The sequence below is a fragment of the Microcaecilia unicolor genome, chromosome 4 (assembly GCF_901765095.1).
Source record: "Microcaecilia unicolor chromosome 4, aMicUni1.1, whole genome shotgun sequence".
Taxonomy (NCBI): Eukaryota; Metazoa; Chordata; class Amphibia; order Gymnophiona; family Siphonopidae; genus Microcaecilia; species Microcaecilia unicolor.
Window position 1 is genome coordinate 97,165,151 of NC_044034.1, and position 18,403 is coordinate 97,183,553.

Sequence of the window (18,403 nt, forward strand, 5' to 3'; positions counted from 1 at the left end):
ACCTACCTCTCAGTGGAAACACCGTGAACTTGCACAATAAATCACATCTAATGAGAAAACTTTTTCTGCTATGCTTTAGTCCAAAATATCTTCATCTAGAAGTATTTTACCAAGTTGTGTCAGGCGAATAATTGCATTTAATACAGAAAACACAACAGAAGTCCTAAACATGTGCTCCAACAAGCAAAAAGCAATAAAATAGAGCTATATAGTTTGTTTATGTTAGTAACATTTGATACGTTGCCTTTTTTGGCACATAGGTCAAAGTGGTTCACAATTCCATTAAAATGAGAACAGGATGGAAAAGAATGCCAACAGTCAAAAGAACATGGCTCAAGCAATCAGACTCAAAAGAGAAGGAAGACAATACAGTCCTTTTATCACAGCAGACTTTCAAGTGATGAACGGCTATCATAAAAAAAAGATCAAAAAACTTGATACAAAGAATTTTAAACAGCAGTCACTCAAGGCTAATTATTTGGCTCTATAGAAGCTATTTCTAGGACAGCCTTTATATTGCTCTGATCTGTTTTGCAGGTAGATTCTCTGGCCAGTATTAGAGGGTTGAGGGCTTTTCCAGCTGTAGTACCTTCACCAAGAAAAGGTATATGGTTTAGTTAATTCAAATCTTTTTTTTTTCCCTTAGCTACAGTTTATATCAGTGGTTCCCAAACCTGGTCCTGGAGGCACCCCAGCCAGTCAGGTTTTCAGGATACCCACAAAGAATATGCAGTGGAGGTAGTGAATGCAAATCTCTCATGAATTTTCATTGTGGGTATCCTGAAAACCTAACTGGCTGGGGTGCCTCCAGGACCAGGTTTGCGAACCACTGGTTTATACAAAAGACTGATATTTGAAAGAAAAACACTTTGCAGTTTTGAAAAATACTTCACTATAAGGTCTTTTCTTCTCCAGACTTTTATGTATTTTGTAATGTTCAGTAAGATGCTTGGTGAGTTGAATAAAAAAAGCTGAAGTAAAAAGTCCCGTTTTTGGTTTACTGTTAAATGCAGGACTGGGGAATTGGTACACCAAACCTTCAACTGCAACTCTTATTTTGCTATTGGCTGACTCCAACTGAAACTCCAGCACCTACAGATATTAGGGTTGAAATTTTTGTTCTAGATCTAAAGTACTGGTAAATATAACTTTAGATCCAGGAAAAAGATATATGTATATAAGTATAAAATGAATTTACCATGTATAATATATATATATTTTTTAAGCTGGAGTCGGAGTCAGTACATTTTTACCAACTCCGACTCCACGACCCTGGTTAAATGGGATTTAACTTTTGAAGGTCTTGTGCTGTTTGGCAGCAAATGGGAAGTTAAAAGTGGCACTTCAGCATCACTAAAATTGGAGGCCAGTCACATGAAACTCTGCAGGTAGCGGTAGAGGGAATAAAATTACCAGAGAAAACTCTGCTGAAACATTCATGTTCTCTCTTCCCCCTGAAATCTTACCACAAAGGCAGCTATACCCACAGTTAAATGATCAAGACCATTGTTTTTACTGCCATTTTTCTCAGTACTAACAGAAAAGGGTTTTTTTCCTGAATAAATTAGACAAGCTCTATGAATTGGCTGCAAAAACTAAGCAGTAAGCACAGAACATTTGTGTTAAGAATATGGTGTCAAATGGGACTGGTAGGACTCAGGGGTATCATTCAGAGAGGGAGGGCAGGTGGCTGCTAGCACAGTAACCCCTGGACAAAAAGAAGCATAGGTCAGCATTCGAGGAACTTCATAGAAGCCCTCGGGCCTGCAAGTGCTCCTGTGTTATGAAAAGGAAGGGAATGGGAAGATATCCCCCCTACCCCTTCCCAAAACTATTTTTTTTGTAAAAGATAATTATCCAGGCCTATTTAATGAGAGATTCCAAACCTAAGGAGCACAAAAAGAATCCCCAAATTCTATAGTTATTCAAGTGGGATATTACAAGCTAGATGTGGGTATTCTTCAGAGTCACTATATTATTTCTAGTTTAGTTGGTATTCACATATTCAAAATGCTTACTTACTAACAATACAGCTACTGTACATAAAATGCTAATCAAGAAATTCTGAGCCAATCAACATTATCTGGGGTCAGAAAAAACTTTTTTTCAGTGCTGTAGAAGTTGTGAGTGTCTGCCTATCCCTGGATTAGGCAAATCAGAGAGATGGAGATCTCCATGGACTTCCAGCTACAGATATCAAAATAAATGATATAAATGAAAATGAAATGTCAAATTCCTTATCAGGGCTACTAACTTTAAAATACTTGACACATATGATGTACAATCTCTTGAGTGCACAGTAAGGCAGTTTACTAAGAACTAAAAAAGCAGTAATAAACAAACATTACATGGAAAAAAAGAAAACAGAGAAGGAGAGGGAAGGGTAAGAAATACAATGAACAACAGAAATACAAAGTACCAGAGAGGAAAAGGATGGGAAAAGTTACAATCTTATAATTAGAACTGCAGTTTGTTTACAGCTTTTTTGAGGAATAGACAGTATAATCTTGTAAAAAAATGGCACCAAGTTATAAAGTTGACAGCCAGAGTGTGATATCCCTCAGGGATCACCACTGTCACCTCAACTATTCAATGTGTATATGAGTCATCTAAAAGGTTATTTAAAAGATAAGAACATATTTTTATTGTCACTCCACTGAAAGTACTTTTTCAATATTGAAAATTGTACATTAAGACAGTATCAACAAAAAGTTTCCTCAGAGGTAATTGTTTTACCATCAGGAGCTTCTTTGAAATTTGAAGCTAGATCTAGGGTACAGGGAATAATTTTAGATTCCAAACTATCAGGCAAGTTGAGGTTCTTTTTTAATTTGTGCAAATTGAGGGCTGTTACAGTTTTTTTTAAGTCCTTTTAGAATAATAGTTCAGGCAGTTTGACACCACATCTGGCCTACTGTAATTCTTTATACAGTGCTATCAACAAACAGCTAAAGAAAAGACTCCAATTATTGCAGAATACACCTGCAAGATTAATTTTTAAGTAAATTTAATGAAACTATTCCTTTACTGAACAGTTCACACTGGCTAAAAATCTAATCTTGCATTTATTTTAAAGTTGCTTGTCTGATATATAAAAGTTTTTATGGCCTTAACTCAGAATCAATGGGTGAGCTTTGCAAACAACAGAAGTCAGCTCAGAAGCTGGAAAAATGTATCATTAGACCTCAAAGTCAATTTGGGAACGTTCTTTTGTATTACAGGACACCAAGATTTGGAATGCTATCCCTGTTCATCATATTACACCATATATTTCTTTTCACAAAGCACTTAATCTTGATTAATATTAGATCTGATTATTTAATATAAAGACTACAAATTGCTTATATATTTGTAAATTCTATCCAAGTGGGATTCCCTTTTGATAATTTTGTAACCTGTTTACATTGCTATGGTTAACAGCGGAAGAGAAATCACATAATACAAAATAAGAGAAGGACTAGGATTCAACAAGAGAAACGTAACAGGGAGCAGGGATGTCAGTGAAAGTCTGAAAGAACCCCGAAGTGGCTTCTGTCCCAATGACCTGCAGGCCCTACAACTTGGAAAACACTGACATAACCTGTCTGTAAAGCAGCTGCAGGTACTGGAGTAGAAGAGGATGTGTTCTTAAACAGTACCATAATACAAATTTGACTAACCTTGTTTTTTGTAATCGATTCAGCAGCGCCCAGTAATGAGTGGATACAGGCAGATAAGGCTTCCTGGGATAAACCTTGAAACACTGTCCTCTACAAGAGAAAACAAAGTAATATGTACAGCTCCAACAAATACAACTCTCAGCAAGAGCGACTTCATGTGCAGAATGTAGAATACTTTTCCCCCATTATTTAATGACCCACAACATTTAATGCTATATCAAACATTCACACAGGCTGATATCAGATATCACAGCTGAATATCTGTGTAGACTGGATCAGTGCTGGGATTCTCAACCACATTATCTAGATTACGTCGCTGGCAATCTGGGTACGGCCACAGTGAGCAGAATTTATCTGGGTAGGAATTCTCCTACCTGGATGAAATGCAGCTGAATATCAGATCCTTTGAATTTTGCGAAAGTCGGAAAATGTTTGGAACTCTGCATGGTTGATCTGCAGGTATAAGTCTTAAAAAATTCTTGATGCTGGCATTCAAATGTGGAGTGGAGGAGTAGCCTAGTGGTTAGTGCAGCAGATTTTGATCCTGGGGGGAACTGGGTTTGATTCCCACTGCAGCTCCTTGTGACTCTGGACAAGTCACTTAACCCTCCATTGCCTCTGGTACAAATAAGTACCTGTATATACTATGTAAACCACTTTGAATGTAGTTGTAAAAAACACAGAAAGGCGGTATATCAAGTCCCATTCCCAAATACAAACAATCCAGCCAAAAAACTGAGGGAATATCAAACACTACAAACCCACTCTCAAACTTTCTAACCAAACTATTAAGAAAATTTAAAGGACCATCATAAATGAAGTAGAAACTTATTTCAGCATTATTGCTTCTTAGTCTAATCAGTAGTGCAATTTTTCTGTATAGTTTGGAATTAAAAATCTACTGTTTAGCTATCAAAAGTAAGTAATTGTCCATATACCCCTGGACTCAAAATTGGTTGCAGATCCCAGATGTGTGTAAACTAATTAATAAGCTGTTAATCAATAATTGGTGTTAATTGGCAGTCATTTAGGTTTATGCACAGAACAGCCCAGTGCCCTATTCTATAAAATGCAGGCGTAAATTTTATAAGGTGCAACTCAAAAGGGCGGAGCGTGGTCATGGATGGAGCATAGGCAGACCGGAAATTAAGCACAATGCTACAGAATAGTGTCATTTACATGCCCAACTGGCATTAGCTGTGCACCTGCATTTATTTCAGGTTTCAGCAGGTGTAAGTGCTGCACCCAAAATTAGGCATGAGATCCACGCTAATCTAGTCATCCTACATAATAATTTGTACCTCCAACGTTCTACGTCTGGATGCCTGGGTTTATAACACAATTCCCATTGGTCCGCCCTTGCCTCTGAACGTGATGACATCAGACGGCGGATCAGTGAGAGGGAAGGGAAACCAGCACCGGCCAGCCACAGAACGTTGGCTGAAAATGGCAGATACAAATCAAGGTAAGGTATACACAAAAAGTAGCACATAGGAGTTTATCTTGTTGGGCAGACAGATGGACCATGCAGGTCTTTTTCTGCCGTCATCTACTATGTTACTATGTTGGAGGTGAGGATAGAATCGCAGGATAATTGCCCCCCCTCCCTCCCCCCTGTCCGCCAAGTTCCAGGCCCTCCTTCTCCTCCCAGGCCCCCTCCCTCCCTCTCCTCCCCTCCGAGTTCCATGCCCCCCAACGCCTCCCTTCCTCCCTCTCCCCTCCGAGTTCCATGCCCCCCACGCCTCCCTCCCTCCCTCTCTCTCCCCTCTGAGTGGCAGCCCGACCTGCGTTGCCCGCCCTCTTCTCCCAGTCCTCCGCGCCTGCCCCTCGCCTTCCTGCGTGCCGCTCAGAATTTAAAAGTTCTTACCTCGGGGTCCGGCGGCAGCAGTGAAAGGCAAGCAGGCACGGTGCTTCAGCCTGCCTTCCCTTCTCTCTCAGCTCTGCCTCTGGTCCCGCCCTTCCGGACACAGGAAATGAGGGCGGGACTAGAGGCAGAGCTGAGACAGAAGGGAAGGCAGGCTGAAGCACCGTGCCTGCTTGCCTTTCACTGCTGCCGCCGGACCCCGAGGTAAGAACTTTTAAATTCTGAGCGGCACGCAGGAAGGCGAGGGGCAGGCGGAGGACTGGGAGAAGAGGGCGGGATGCCACTCTGAGGGGAGGGAGAGAGAGAGGGAGGGAGGCGCAGGGATCTGGAACTCGGAGGAGAGGGGGCATGGAACTCAGAGGGGAGGGGAGGAGGGGGGGGGGGAAGGAGGAGAAGGAGGGTGCCAAGCTGGAACTCGGAGGATAACTTTGCTAGCACCCATTTCATTTGTGCCAGAAACAGGCATGTTTTACTAGTATTCTATAAAGAACACGCCACACAGAGAGCCCTTTGCAGAATACTAGTTTAGCGCAGATCTTCCCAGGTGCCTAACTTTGGGTGTCATTATAGAATTACCCCCATAATGTCCATAAGTAGCATAATCAAAAAGTTTTCTTATCTTGATTTACTGGATGCAATCTTCAGTAGACTACAAATTTCTCCAATCTCCAACATAAACTGACCAGACAGCTTCCCACATCTTCATTTCACACTGCCCTAGCAGCTACCCAACACAACCATATCTGTTAGTACCCTTGATGAAGTTGACACTCACTGCTAGATAAGTGTTGAACTTGTAAATTTTTGATTATGCTACTTATGGATATTATATGGACAATTACTTATTTTTGATAGCTAAACAATATATTTTTAATGACAAACTATACAGCAAATCTTGATTGATGATTAGACTAAAGAAGCAATAATGCAGAAATGCATTTCTGCTTCATATATGATGGCTCTTAAATTCTCTAAATAGTTTGATATACAGCGTTTGATATTGGCATTCAAATACAGGTATAAAGGGTGAGACATTTCTACTACTGACCACTTTTGCCAAACTCAGGCCTGCAACAGATGCATATTTTGCCCTGGTATAAAAAAGCACCAGTGCATGCACAACAGAATATTTATATCTGCTGAATATGCCTACATAAACAACCCCTTAGAAACTAAAATGATTTTTAAGCGTGGAAGAGTGCCATTTAGATGCTTCTAAATCCAAAATGCTGGGTTTTACACTCAGAAGTCACTTCTAAAATAATGTCCTGGATACATGTATAAAAAATATGTGTAGACAGCAATCTTAGGCACACTTAACTTTCTTTTTAAGTGAGAATTCCCAAAGAAAGAGTTAGGTGAAGTTAAAGGTTTACATGGATATTTTATAAAATGCAAAATATTCCTAAACTCCCAGGAGTTACACACATTTATGCCTGTCCAATGAAGATGTAAATACATGCAGATGCCACTCTAGATACATGTGTAAGTGGTAATTTTAGAAGGAAAAACATTTTCCTTTTCTAAACCACTGACATTTTACATGTACACCTGCCACATCCTCTTATGTAGCCAGGGCTAAAAATTACCCTCCATCTTATATTTGGCAAGCTTTGAAGATTACTCCAGAAAAAAATGAATACAGTATTTCTCAGGCACACCATGAAATTACTTGCTAAGAGCTTTCAATGTTTCACTGGAAGTGATGAGTGCCACAGTAAAAAGGGGGTGGGGGTGGAAGATATGATAATACCTCTAAACAGATTAGTGAGACCTCATCTGAAAGTGTATCCTATTTTGAAAAATGCATCCCCATAAAAGATACATACAGAGGAAGACAAGAGGAAGGCAGCCAAAGGAGAGCAGAACTTCACTACAAACCATACGAAATGAGACTTGAAGACCTAAATACATACTTCTTAAGAGAAAGGAAGAAAAAGTTGCAATACCATAGACATATTTAAAATATTTCAAACAACTAAATAAAGCACAAGGCAAACATTTTAGAGGAAGTTCTAGAATAAATACCAGCATGAGGTTGGAATGAGCCAGAGTTAAAGGTAAACACAAGAAAATGTCTTCAGCCTCTCAATGGAAAGGGTGGAGGTGAAAAAAAGTATTGAAATTTAAAGAAAGTATGGGATATGGAAAAAGGAGTGGAGCAGCAGCCTAATGGTTAGAGCAGTGGGTGGAGAACCAGCTCATAAGTAAATAAGTATTGCCATACTGGGACAGACCAAAGGTCCATTAAGACCCGCATCCTGTTTCCAATAGTGGCCAATTCAGATCACAAGTACCTGGCAAGATCCCAAAACAGTACAATACATTTCATGCTGCTTATCCTAGAAATAAGCAGTGGATTTTCCCCAAGTCATTCTAATAATGGCTTATGGACTTTTCTTTTAGGAAACTATCCAAACCTTTTTAAAACCCCACTCAGCTAACTGCTTTTACCACATTCTCTGGCAACAAATTCCAGAGTTTAATTACACGCTGAGTGAAGAAATACTTTCTCCGATTCAGTTAAAATTTACTACTTTCATTGTGTGGCCCCTAGTCCTAGTATTTTTGGAAAGCGTAAACAAGCGATTTACATCTACCCGTTCCGTTCCGCTCATTATTTTATAGACCTCTATCATATCTCCCCTCAGCCATCTCTTCTCCAAGCTGAAGAGCCCTAGCCACTTCAGCCTTTCCTCATAGAAAACTTGTCCCATCCTCTATCATTTTTGTCGCCCTTCTCTATACCTTTTCCACTAATTCCACTATATCTTTTTTGAGATGCAGTGACCAGAATTGCACACAATATTCAAGGTGCAGTCGCACCATGGAGCAATACAAAGACATTATATTGTCCTCATTTTTGTTTTCCATTCCTTTCTTAACAATAGCTAACATTCTATTTGCTTTCTTAGCCATCGCCACACACTGAGCTGAGGGTTTCAACGTATCAGCGATGACACCTAGCACCCTTTCCTGGCCGGTGACTCCTGATGTGGAACCTTACATTTGAAGTCCACTCTATCCGCCTTTTCTCTCCTCTGCCTTCTTCGAATAGCGGTCATTTATCGTCCCCCTGATAAGTCCCTTTCATCCTCTCTGTGACTTTGACGCCTGGCTTGCCTTCTTCCATGATCCTTCCTCCCCCTCTCTCATCCTTGGTGACTTTAATATTCCTGCTAATGATCCTTCCAACTCTTATATTTCCAAGTTACTTGCTTTAACGTCCTCCTTTAATCTCCAACTATGCTCCACCTCCCCCACTCATCAAAATGGTCACTGTCTTGATCTCATCTTCTCCTCCAACTGTTCACCCCTTTAGTTTCCTTGCCTCTGATCTTCCCTCCTCTGATCACCATCTTATAAAACTTTCACACTTAAATCTCCTCCCTCCCAGTCCCGTCCTATCTTATCTAATTTATCTAGGAATCTTCATGATATTGACCCTTCATCTCTGTCCTCCCATATTTCAAACCTCCTCTCTACTGTGGCACCATCCACGTCTGTCACGAGGCTTTCTTCTTACAACAAATACTCTATCCTCTGCCTTAGACACTCTTGCACCTTTGATGACCTGCCCTGTAAGGCATACAAAACCCCAAACTTGGCTGACTTCTAATATCCGCTACCTACGTTCCTGTACCCGCTCCGCCGAACGCCTCTGGCGGAAATCTCGGGCCCTTGCTGATTTCTTACACTTTAAGTTCATGCTGACCTCCTTCCAATCTGCTCTTTTACGTGCCAAACAGGATTATTATATCCAAATGACCAACTCTCTTGGCTCTAATCCTCGACTTCTCTTCACCACATTGAACTCTCTCCTCATGGTGCCCCCTCCCCCAACTCCCCCTTCATTATCTCCTCAGACCCTTGCTGAATTCTTTCACAACAAGGTTCAAAAGATAAACCTTGCTTTCTCTACCTCACCACCTCTCCCTCCACTAGTCCGTTCCCCTCTCTCTCCTTCCCCTCATTCCTTTTCCTCCTTTCCTGAAGTTACTATTGAGGAAACTACACTTCTCCTTTCTTCCTCAATTGTACACACCTGTTCCTCTGATCCCATTCCCACCCACCTTCTTAATGCCATCTCTCCTGCTCTTATTCCTTTTATCTGTCACATTCTCAACCTCTCACTTTCCACTGCGACTGTCCCTGCTGCCTTTAAACATGCTGTGGTCACACCTCTCCTTAAGAAGCCTTCACTCGACCCTACTTGTCCCTCTAATTATCGACCCATCTCCCTCCTTCCTTTTCTCTCCAAATTACTTGAGCGTGCTGTTCACCACCGCTGCCTTGATTTTCTCTCCTCACATGCTATTCTTGACCCACTACAATCTGGTTTCGCCCTCCTCCACTCAACCGAAACTGCGCTTACTAAAGTCTCCAATGACCTATTACTGGCTAAATCCAGAGGTCAATATTCCATCCTCATTCTTCTTGATCTTTCCGCTGCTTTTGACACTGTTGATCACAGCATACTTCTCGATACCCTGTCCTCACTTGGATTCCAGGGCTCTGTCCTTTCCTGGTTCTCTTCCTACCTCTCCCTCTGCACTTTTAGTGTTCACTCTGGTGGATCCTCTTCTACTTCTATCCCTCTGCCTGTCGGCGTACCTCAGGGTTCTGTTCTTGGTCCCCTCCTCTTTTCTATCTACACTTCTTCCCTTGGTTCATTAATCTCATCCCATGGCTTTTCCTACCATCTCTATGCTGATGACTCCCAAATCTACCTTCTACCCCTGATATCTCACCTTGCGTCCAAACCAAAGTTTCAGCGTGCTTGTCTGACATTGCTGTCTGGATGTCTCAACGCCACCTGAAATTAAATATGACCAAAACAGAGCTTCTCATTTTCCCCCCCAAACTCACCTCCCCGCTCCCCCCGTTTTCTATTTCTGTTGATGGCTCTCTCATTCTCCCTGTCTCCTCAGCTCAAAACCTTGGGGTCATCTCTGACTCTTCTCTCTCCTTCTCTACTCATATCCAGTAGATTGCCAAGACCTATCGTTTCTTTCTTTACAACATCCGTAAAATCTGCCCCTTTCTTTCCGAGCACTCTACCAAAACCCCTCAATCCACACCTTGTCACCTCTCGTTTAGACTACTGCAATCTGCTTCTTGCTGGCCTCCCACTTAGTCACCTCTCCCCCCTCCAGTCGGTTTAAAACTCTGCTGCCTGTCTCGTCATCCGCCAGGGTCGCTTTACTCATACTACCCCTCTCCTCAAGTTGCTTCACTGGCTCCCTATCCGTTTTCGCATCCTGTTCAAACTTCTTCTACTAACCTATAAATGTACTCCCTCTGCTGCTCCCCAGTATCTCTCCACACTCGTTCTTCCCTACACCCCTTCCCGTGCACTCCGCTCCATGGATAAATCCTTCTTATCTGTTCCCTTCTCCACTACTGCCAACTCCAGACTTCGCGCCTTCTGTCTCGCTGCACCCTACGCCTGGAATAAACTTCCTGAGCCCCTACGTCTTGCCCCATCCTTGGCCACCTTTAATCTAGACTGAAAGCCCACCTCTTTAACATTGCTTTTGACTCGTAACCACTTGTAACCACTCGCCTCCACCTACCCTCCTCTCTTCCTTCCCGTTCACAATAATTGATTTGATTTGCTTACTTTATTTATTTTTTGTCTATTAGATTGTAAGCTCTTTGAGCAAGGACTGTCTTTCTGCTATGTTATGTGCAGCGCTGCGTACGCCTGTGTAGCGCTATAGAAATGCTAAATAGTAGTAGTAGTAGTAGTATGTAGCTATAGTTTGGGTTTCTCTTTCCCACATACAAGACTTTGCACTTGCTCACATAAGAGTCATCTGCCATTTGGATGCCCAGTCTCGAAAGGTCCTCTTGTAATGTTTCACAGTCCTCTTGCAATTTAACAACTTTGAATTACTTTGTGTCGTCAGCAAATTGAATTACCTCACTAGTTACTCCCCTCTCTGGATCATTTATAAATATGTTAAAAAGCAACAGTCCCAGCATAGACCCCTGGGGAGCCCCACTATCTACCCTTCTCCATTGAGAATACTGACCATTTAACCCTACTCGGTTTTCTATCTTTTAATCAGTTAGTTACACTACCTCCTATCCCAAGACTCTCCAATTTCCTCTGGACTTTTTCATGAGGTACTTTGTCAAATGTCTTTTGAAAATCCAGATACACAATATCGACCGGCTCAACTTTATCCATGTTTGTTCTCCCTTCAAAGAAATGTATAGATTGGTAAGGCAAGATTTCGCTTTTCGCTTCACTAAATCCATGTTGGCTTTGTCTCATTAATCCATGCTTTTGAATATGCTCTGTAATTTTGTTCTTTATAATAGTCTGTACCACTTTGCCCGACACCGATAGTTTCAAATCCCACTGTGGCTTCTTGTGTTCTTGGGCAAGTCACCTAACTTTACATTGAGCCAGGTCCAAACTTTAATTGTAAGCCCTCTGAGGACAGGAAATGCCTACTGTACCTGAATGTAACTCACCTTGAGCTACTATTGAGAAAATTCAAAATCCCTTCCCTCTTCCCTTCTGTTTATTGTTGTGGAGTGAAAGCAAAGTTGAATTTAAAGATGACTGCAGCATTAATAGGAAGAAAAAAATGGGCAGTGTACTCAGTTTTGTAGCCTTTATTTATTTTTAAACTTTATACTTAAGCAGTTTACATGTTAACACACAAAATGCAATACATACCCACTCACAATACAAAACTTCCCAATACAATGCCTAAAGAAGATCTTCAGACATCAGATTCTGTATAGGTGTATACACTTTGTTTCTTCACATTTTTGAAAATTAGGCACTCCAGCTAAGCTTTTATACTTACATCTATACATCTGTATAGCTTAGACAAGCACACCAGCGTCCTCCGAACTGTAGGATACCACATACCATGGAGATCTGCTGGGGAAACCATCTGTGCTCTTGGATTAAAGGCTTCTGAAGCACCTGAAGCAGAGCAGAAAGCAGATGCAGTTACTTCTGATTTCTAAATGAAGGATTCTCTGCTTATGGTTTCATTCCTTACTGTTCTTTTTGCTGTCCCACATCAGTGTATATATTTCAAAAAAGTGTTTGTTGGAGGGTTCACTGTATGAATTCCTTGTGAAAGGCATCTGAACGCAAAAACTGAGCCCAATACAAACGCTAAATCAGAAAAACTTGTAACTAAAAACAAACAAAAAGATAATAAACTGGATGAGAGACACTGTATGTTGGACCAAAAGAGCAAGTTAACTTGTTAAAACACACTATACTTTGTAATGACAAATGAAAACAGAGTGGGTGTAAAGTTAAAGAGATCCCATTCTTCTGTGTTGTGTTTGCTGTATAAAGAAGATACAGAAAAGAAAATATGCTGGAAAAAGGGACTAAATAGAACTAAAAGCTAGATTTCAGTTACATATACCTAAACTTTCACCCGCAAAGAACATTAAAGAGTTTCCACAAACAAAAGAATCATTTTAGATTTGCTCACTCTCCTTTCCTTCTGCAAAAATGCAAGAATTTTATGTGCTTATTGATTTTATATTTGTAGGCTTTTTACCTGTCAGGAAAAAATGGCAAATAGGCTTTTAGCTGCATTTTCAGAATGATCCAAAATACTCCCAAGGTGGTGATTAGAAACTGGATAGAAGTGTACGGTTTCACCCAAGGCTGTACACCTGCCTCTAATGCACTGCTCACATGGCTACACAGATCCACTGGGAGTGCTTAAGGCAGAAGCAATGCAGCCTGCCTACGTACGAGCCTGGATTTTGCTTTAAACACATTTAAGTTTTTGATTACTTCAAAGATTTTAAACTGTGCATCAGACGTGTGTTTCCCATTGCATTATATCTTAAAAGTTTAATAAGAGACAGTCTGTAGCAATAGTGCTTCAAAGATTCTGTGAAATAATCTTTTCAGCATGAACTTTAACATCACAAACACATCAGTGAAATCACAGGATCGATTTATTCTAAAAGGCATTTCTCAAAAGGTGTGCTTTAATATAGCCTAGTTAACAGAATTCCAAACACAGTGAAAGCATGCCAGTAATTAAGACTCAAACAAGGGCCAGGTTACTTAGTCCATCTAATCAATGAACAGAGGCCATTAGTTTAATAAACCAGTACTTCCCAACACAATCGCTGGACCTCACCCAACAGGGCCACATTTCAGGATACCCACACCAAAAATGCAAGAGCTATATCTGTATTCTTTGGAATGCAAGCAAATACACCTCATGCACATTTAGGAGGTACGGTTATAAAGATTTTCCCACAAGTACAGCTTGCTTTTACATGCAGAAAAGAACTCTCAGAAAATTGCACAGCCATATATAGATATATAAATGCATGTACTGAAAAGAAGGAGCACACTTATAGGCATGCCAAGTGTAGATGTTCCCAGAGGTGTAATTTCAGCGGAGTGAAGGCAAATTTGCAATATATGTACATATTTTATATGTCTGTGCGTAGAATATATGCACACATTTACACATTCGGACCGGTATAAATTTGGGTGACAGAATAACATAACATTTGAATTTATATTCCGCTAAAGCCAATATAAGTTCTAAGTGGAATACAACAAAAAATCAACTAGAACAATGACAAAAAACAAATTCAATACAGCATCATGTAAAATTTGACAATTCAAGATGTTGTTGCTAAAACATTTTCTAAAAAAAAATTTTTTAGAAAATGTTTTAGCAAGTTTTCTGAAAGATTGATAATGAGTTACAGATCTTAAGTTCTCTGGAAGGTCGTTCCATACTTTGGCTGTCTGACAGGCTAGAGAAGCAAGAAATAAGAGTCAAACACTTTTATCCCTTTAGCGGAAGGTAACGCAATGCAAAAACTTAATATTTTCTACAATTAAGCCCTGTCAGTACAGTTCAAAAATGGGCATATAAGAGGGCAATGAATCATATAAAACCTTATGAAGGACACAATTTAAAAATAATCCATCCCTCGACTGGAAACCAATATAATTTTTGATAAAACATTGATATTTTAGCAGTGCTACTGGAGGGTGGGGGGGGTATCATAAAATAAGAGTTCTACAATAAGGACATAGACACCCATATTCATTTACAAAATGGGCACAAAATAGGGGCCTTTATTCGGCTTTTCACACAGACACCCTTTTACAAAATAAGCCATTTATTAAGGATACTCTCTGAAAAGCTGATTTTCTGGATGAGGTTGATGCACATGTTGGGAAAGAATGGTTTAAACCCTATTAAGAAAAGAAAATATGCACACCCGCATGCCAGCTATATATAAAAATATTAAAGTTATCCCACACCATAAAAATCAAAAGACCTCTAGCTTGTAACATACAATGCTTTTTTGAATAGCCATACTGAGTCAGACCAATGACCAAGGGTCCATCTAGCCCAGTATCCTGCTTCCAGCAGTGGCCAATTCAAGTCACAGGTACCTGACAGAATCCCAAATAGTAGCAAGAGTGATGCTACTGATCCCAGGGATAGGCAGTGGCTTTCCCCATGTCCATCTCAACAACAGACTATGAACGTTTCCTTTTAAACCCAGATAAACTAATCGCCAATACCACATCCTCTGGCAACGAGTTCCAGAACTTAACCATTTGTCGAGTCAAAGAATATTTGTTCTTATTTCTTTTAAAAGTACTTCCATGTACCTTCATTGAGTGTCCCCTAGTCTTTGTACTTTTTGAAAGAGTAAAAAATCAATTTACACTTACATGTTCTACACCATTAAATATTTTGTAGACCTCTATCATATCCCCCTCAGCTGCTTCCTTTCCAAGCTGAAGAGGCCTAACCTTTTAAGCCTTTCCTCATACGAGAATAGTTCCATCCCCTTAATCATTTTGGCCACCCTTTTTTGAACCTTTTTTAATAGTGCTGTATCTTTTTTAAGATACGGCCACCAAAACTGAACACAATACTCAAGGTGTGGTTGCATCATGGAGTGATACAGAGGCATTATAATATTATTTGTCTTATTTTCTATCCCTTTCCTAATAATTCCTAGCATCCTGTTTGCTTTTTTAGCCATTACCACACACTGGGCAGAAGATTTCAGATCTTTTTTTCTTTTAATGATATGGAATGATAAAATTATTTTCATGTACCACACATTTCCCTTCCTGTACACACCCCTTTGTCCTATATAATAATTTGCACCTCCAAAGTTCCATGGCTGGCTGGCTGGGTTCGTAACATCTCCTGACGTCAGCCAGCCTCCAGCGTTCCATTCCCCCTCACTGTCCCACCCTCGCGTCAAGACATAATGACATCAGAGGGCGGAACAATGAGAGGGAAGGAAATGCTGGAAGCGAGCTGATGTCAGGAGGGATGTTACGAACGGAACGGAAGCTAGCACCAGCCAGCCAGAGAATGTTCAGGTACAAATCAAGGGGAGAAGAGAATCGCGGGATATTGAGGGAGGAAGGAAAGGGGAGGGCAGGGCAGAGGAGAATTGATGGACATGGATGGGATGGGAGGACAGTAAAGGAGAGAATCGCGGGACACAGATGGGAGGGCAGGAAAGAGAAAATCACTGGACACGGAGGGGAGGACAGGCAGGGGAGAGAGAAAAAAAAGCTTACATCACAGCCTTCCTAGGATCTCGTGTCATTGTTGAGGAAACGGTCATGGTTCCACTAGTGTTGCTATAATGTCTCAGAGACTGATGCCAGGAAATTCTCTGTATCGTAGGAAGCAGCATTGCAGGAATGTCTTGCCTGGCTGATGATGGAGTTCGCTTTCCTTCATCATGACACCAGGTCCTATTTCCAAAACACTTCTTATTCTTAAGTGAATGACTAGCAGCCTTCATCACAGCCTTGTTAATTATGATGCAAAATGTAATTTGCCTTGCACAAACTCATTCAGAATACTTCCCATTGCAAAATGATATGAACTTTTAATTTTGACCTTATTAAAAAAAGCTGTCACTAAAAAGCAATTTTGGGGTCCATTTTAGGGTGCACATATTGTGATTAACACACAGCACAGACCTATGAAAATACAGCTCACAGTGTACATGCAAAACCTATGTACATAAAACCCACCGGCCCCAAAGCCCACAAATTTAGCATCCAAATGATAATCCCAATAGGTTTCTCAGTAGTAAACTTAGATAAGAATTGGTCGAGAGAAGCCTATAGGGCTCCTGGGATCTGCATCTCATGTGTCCCATTGGGCAGGAGCCATATGGGTACTGGAATCCTCTTCCCTCACTTTACTAAAACAAAGAGCTACATTCTGCATTCTTAAAGAAGATGAGACCACAGATCTCAAGATATAACAAGTCAGTACTCCATCACCCAGCTTAAGGTAAGGAAAAAAACCCTCACAGTCCAGGAAGCTGAATTAAACTGAAACCAGGATTGTAGAATGAAAATTAATTTACTAATGCCACTACAGCTTCAACACTGAATGATTAAAAAGAATTTCCAAGGGTATCTTGATATATTGCCTGTGCATATCATAGCTTATGAACTCCAGGGGAAGGTTCTTTTTAGATCAATGCACATGCTGGGATGAGCATTATTAGTAAATCTGAGCCACTGAGATAATCTACAACATACCCTGGCACATGGGTGAAGTTCATTCCCATCATGATATGTGCAGAATTAACCCATTTGGATACATTACCCCATGAAAGGTTTGGGACTGCAATAATTTATACACATACCAGACTTGAGTGTTTTATTGGCTTCAGGATCTTCAAGCTGCACATCGGAAAAAGAGGCATCGCTTGAGGTCACTTTCTTCTGTTCATCCTTTAAACTCTGTGCAATTTGCTGTAAGACAATATGCAACACAGTAAGCTTATCCCAACTCTGCTTGACAGCAGGGCAGTGCAAAAGGTGCTGCTGATAACCCATCATTATGTAGGTTCCTCCAGCAAGGATGAGAGCGCCAGATATTTTTTGATAAGTCAACGCATGAAGCAGTCTTGATTTCTTTCAGTTTTTAAATCAATCAGTGAAGCCTCTTTTCTGACAATTTTGGAGCAAACTAGGAGAGCTATTACAACAGAACCAATGTATACAAAAATAGGCGGCATGGCAAACAGAAAATTGGATACATCATAAAAATATAAAAGCATAATACCTCAATATTACAATCTGATCTGCCCACAGCACTTACTAAGGAGCTAAAACAGACTGCATTAACAACTAGGAATGTGCATTCATTTGGAATAACAGTCAAAATGTTAACAACCTATCACATACTGTTTTAAACTCAAAACTGATTTTTAAAAAGCACACTCAATTTCAGGTTTTTTCCTTCTCATCTACAGTACAACCTCGAAATGAAAAAAGTCAAAAACCTAAATAAAAAAAAAAATCCTATAAATCACACAAGAAAGTAAAAACAATTTTGGCCTACACACCCCAAAATAAATCATACTCTGTAATTTAAGCGCATAATGTGGGCCCGCCTATGTGCTTCCGCCATATGCATGCCCTTTTACATTTATGCAACAAGTTGTGCACTAAAGTTATAGAATGTAGCTTAATATCCAACTAGCATTTACACCTATAACTATCAGTCTTGCACATGTACTAGTATTCTATAACCTACACACACAATTGGCACATAACTTTAGGTGACCTGTTATATAATGAGCGGGAGAGTATGTATAAGTCTTAAAAGGTTCTCGATACAAAAAAAAAAAATTACTCCTGGCGGAATTCTACGCAACAGTGCATTGCAGAATTTGCGCAGAATTCCCCACCTCTACAGAATTCTGTGCACGCTGCTGCTGTGGTGCAGCACAGAACAGGTCAGCCTGGCTCAAAAACATAGGTAGCCACTCTGGAGTAGGGGCAGAGAATGCTGGGGGCTGAACTCACCAGGAGAAGGGATACAGGCTAAAAGAGAAATGGAGA

The 18,403-nt window shown here is 40.5% G+C and overlaps 1 protein-coding gene across 1 annotated transcript in view; it reads right to left on the reverse strand.

Moving 5' to 3' along the window:
- Window positions 1-18,403, reverse strand: part of COG3 (component of oligomeric golgi complex 3) — a 155,623-nt gene that overhangs the window by 48,818 nt on the left and 88,402 nt on the right. Inside the window, 3 exon segments of the mRNA XM_030200514.1 lie at window positions 3,660-3,749; window positions 12,351-12,472; window positions 17,200-17,308. Coding sequence (XP_030056374.1) covers window positions 3,660-3,749; window positions 12,351-12,472; window positions 17,200-17,308 — 321 coding nt within the window.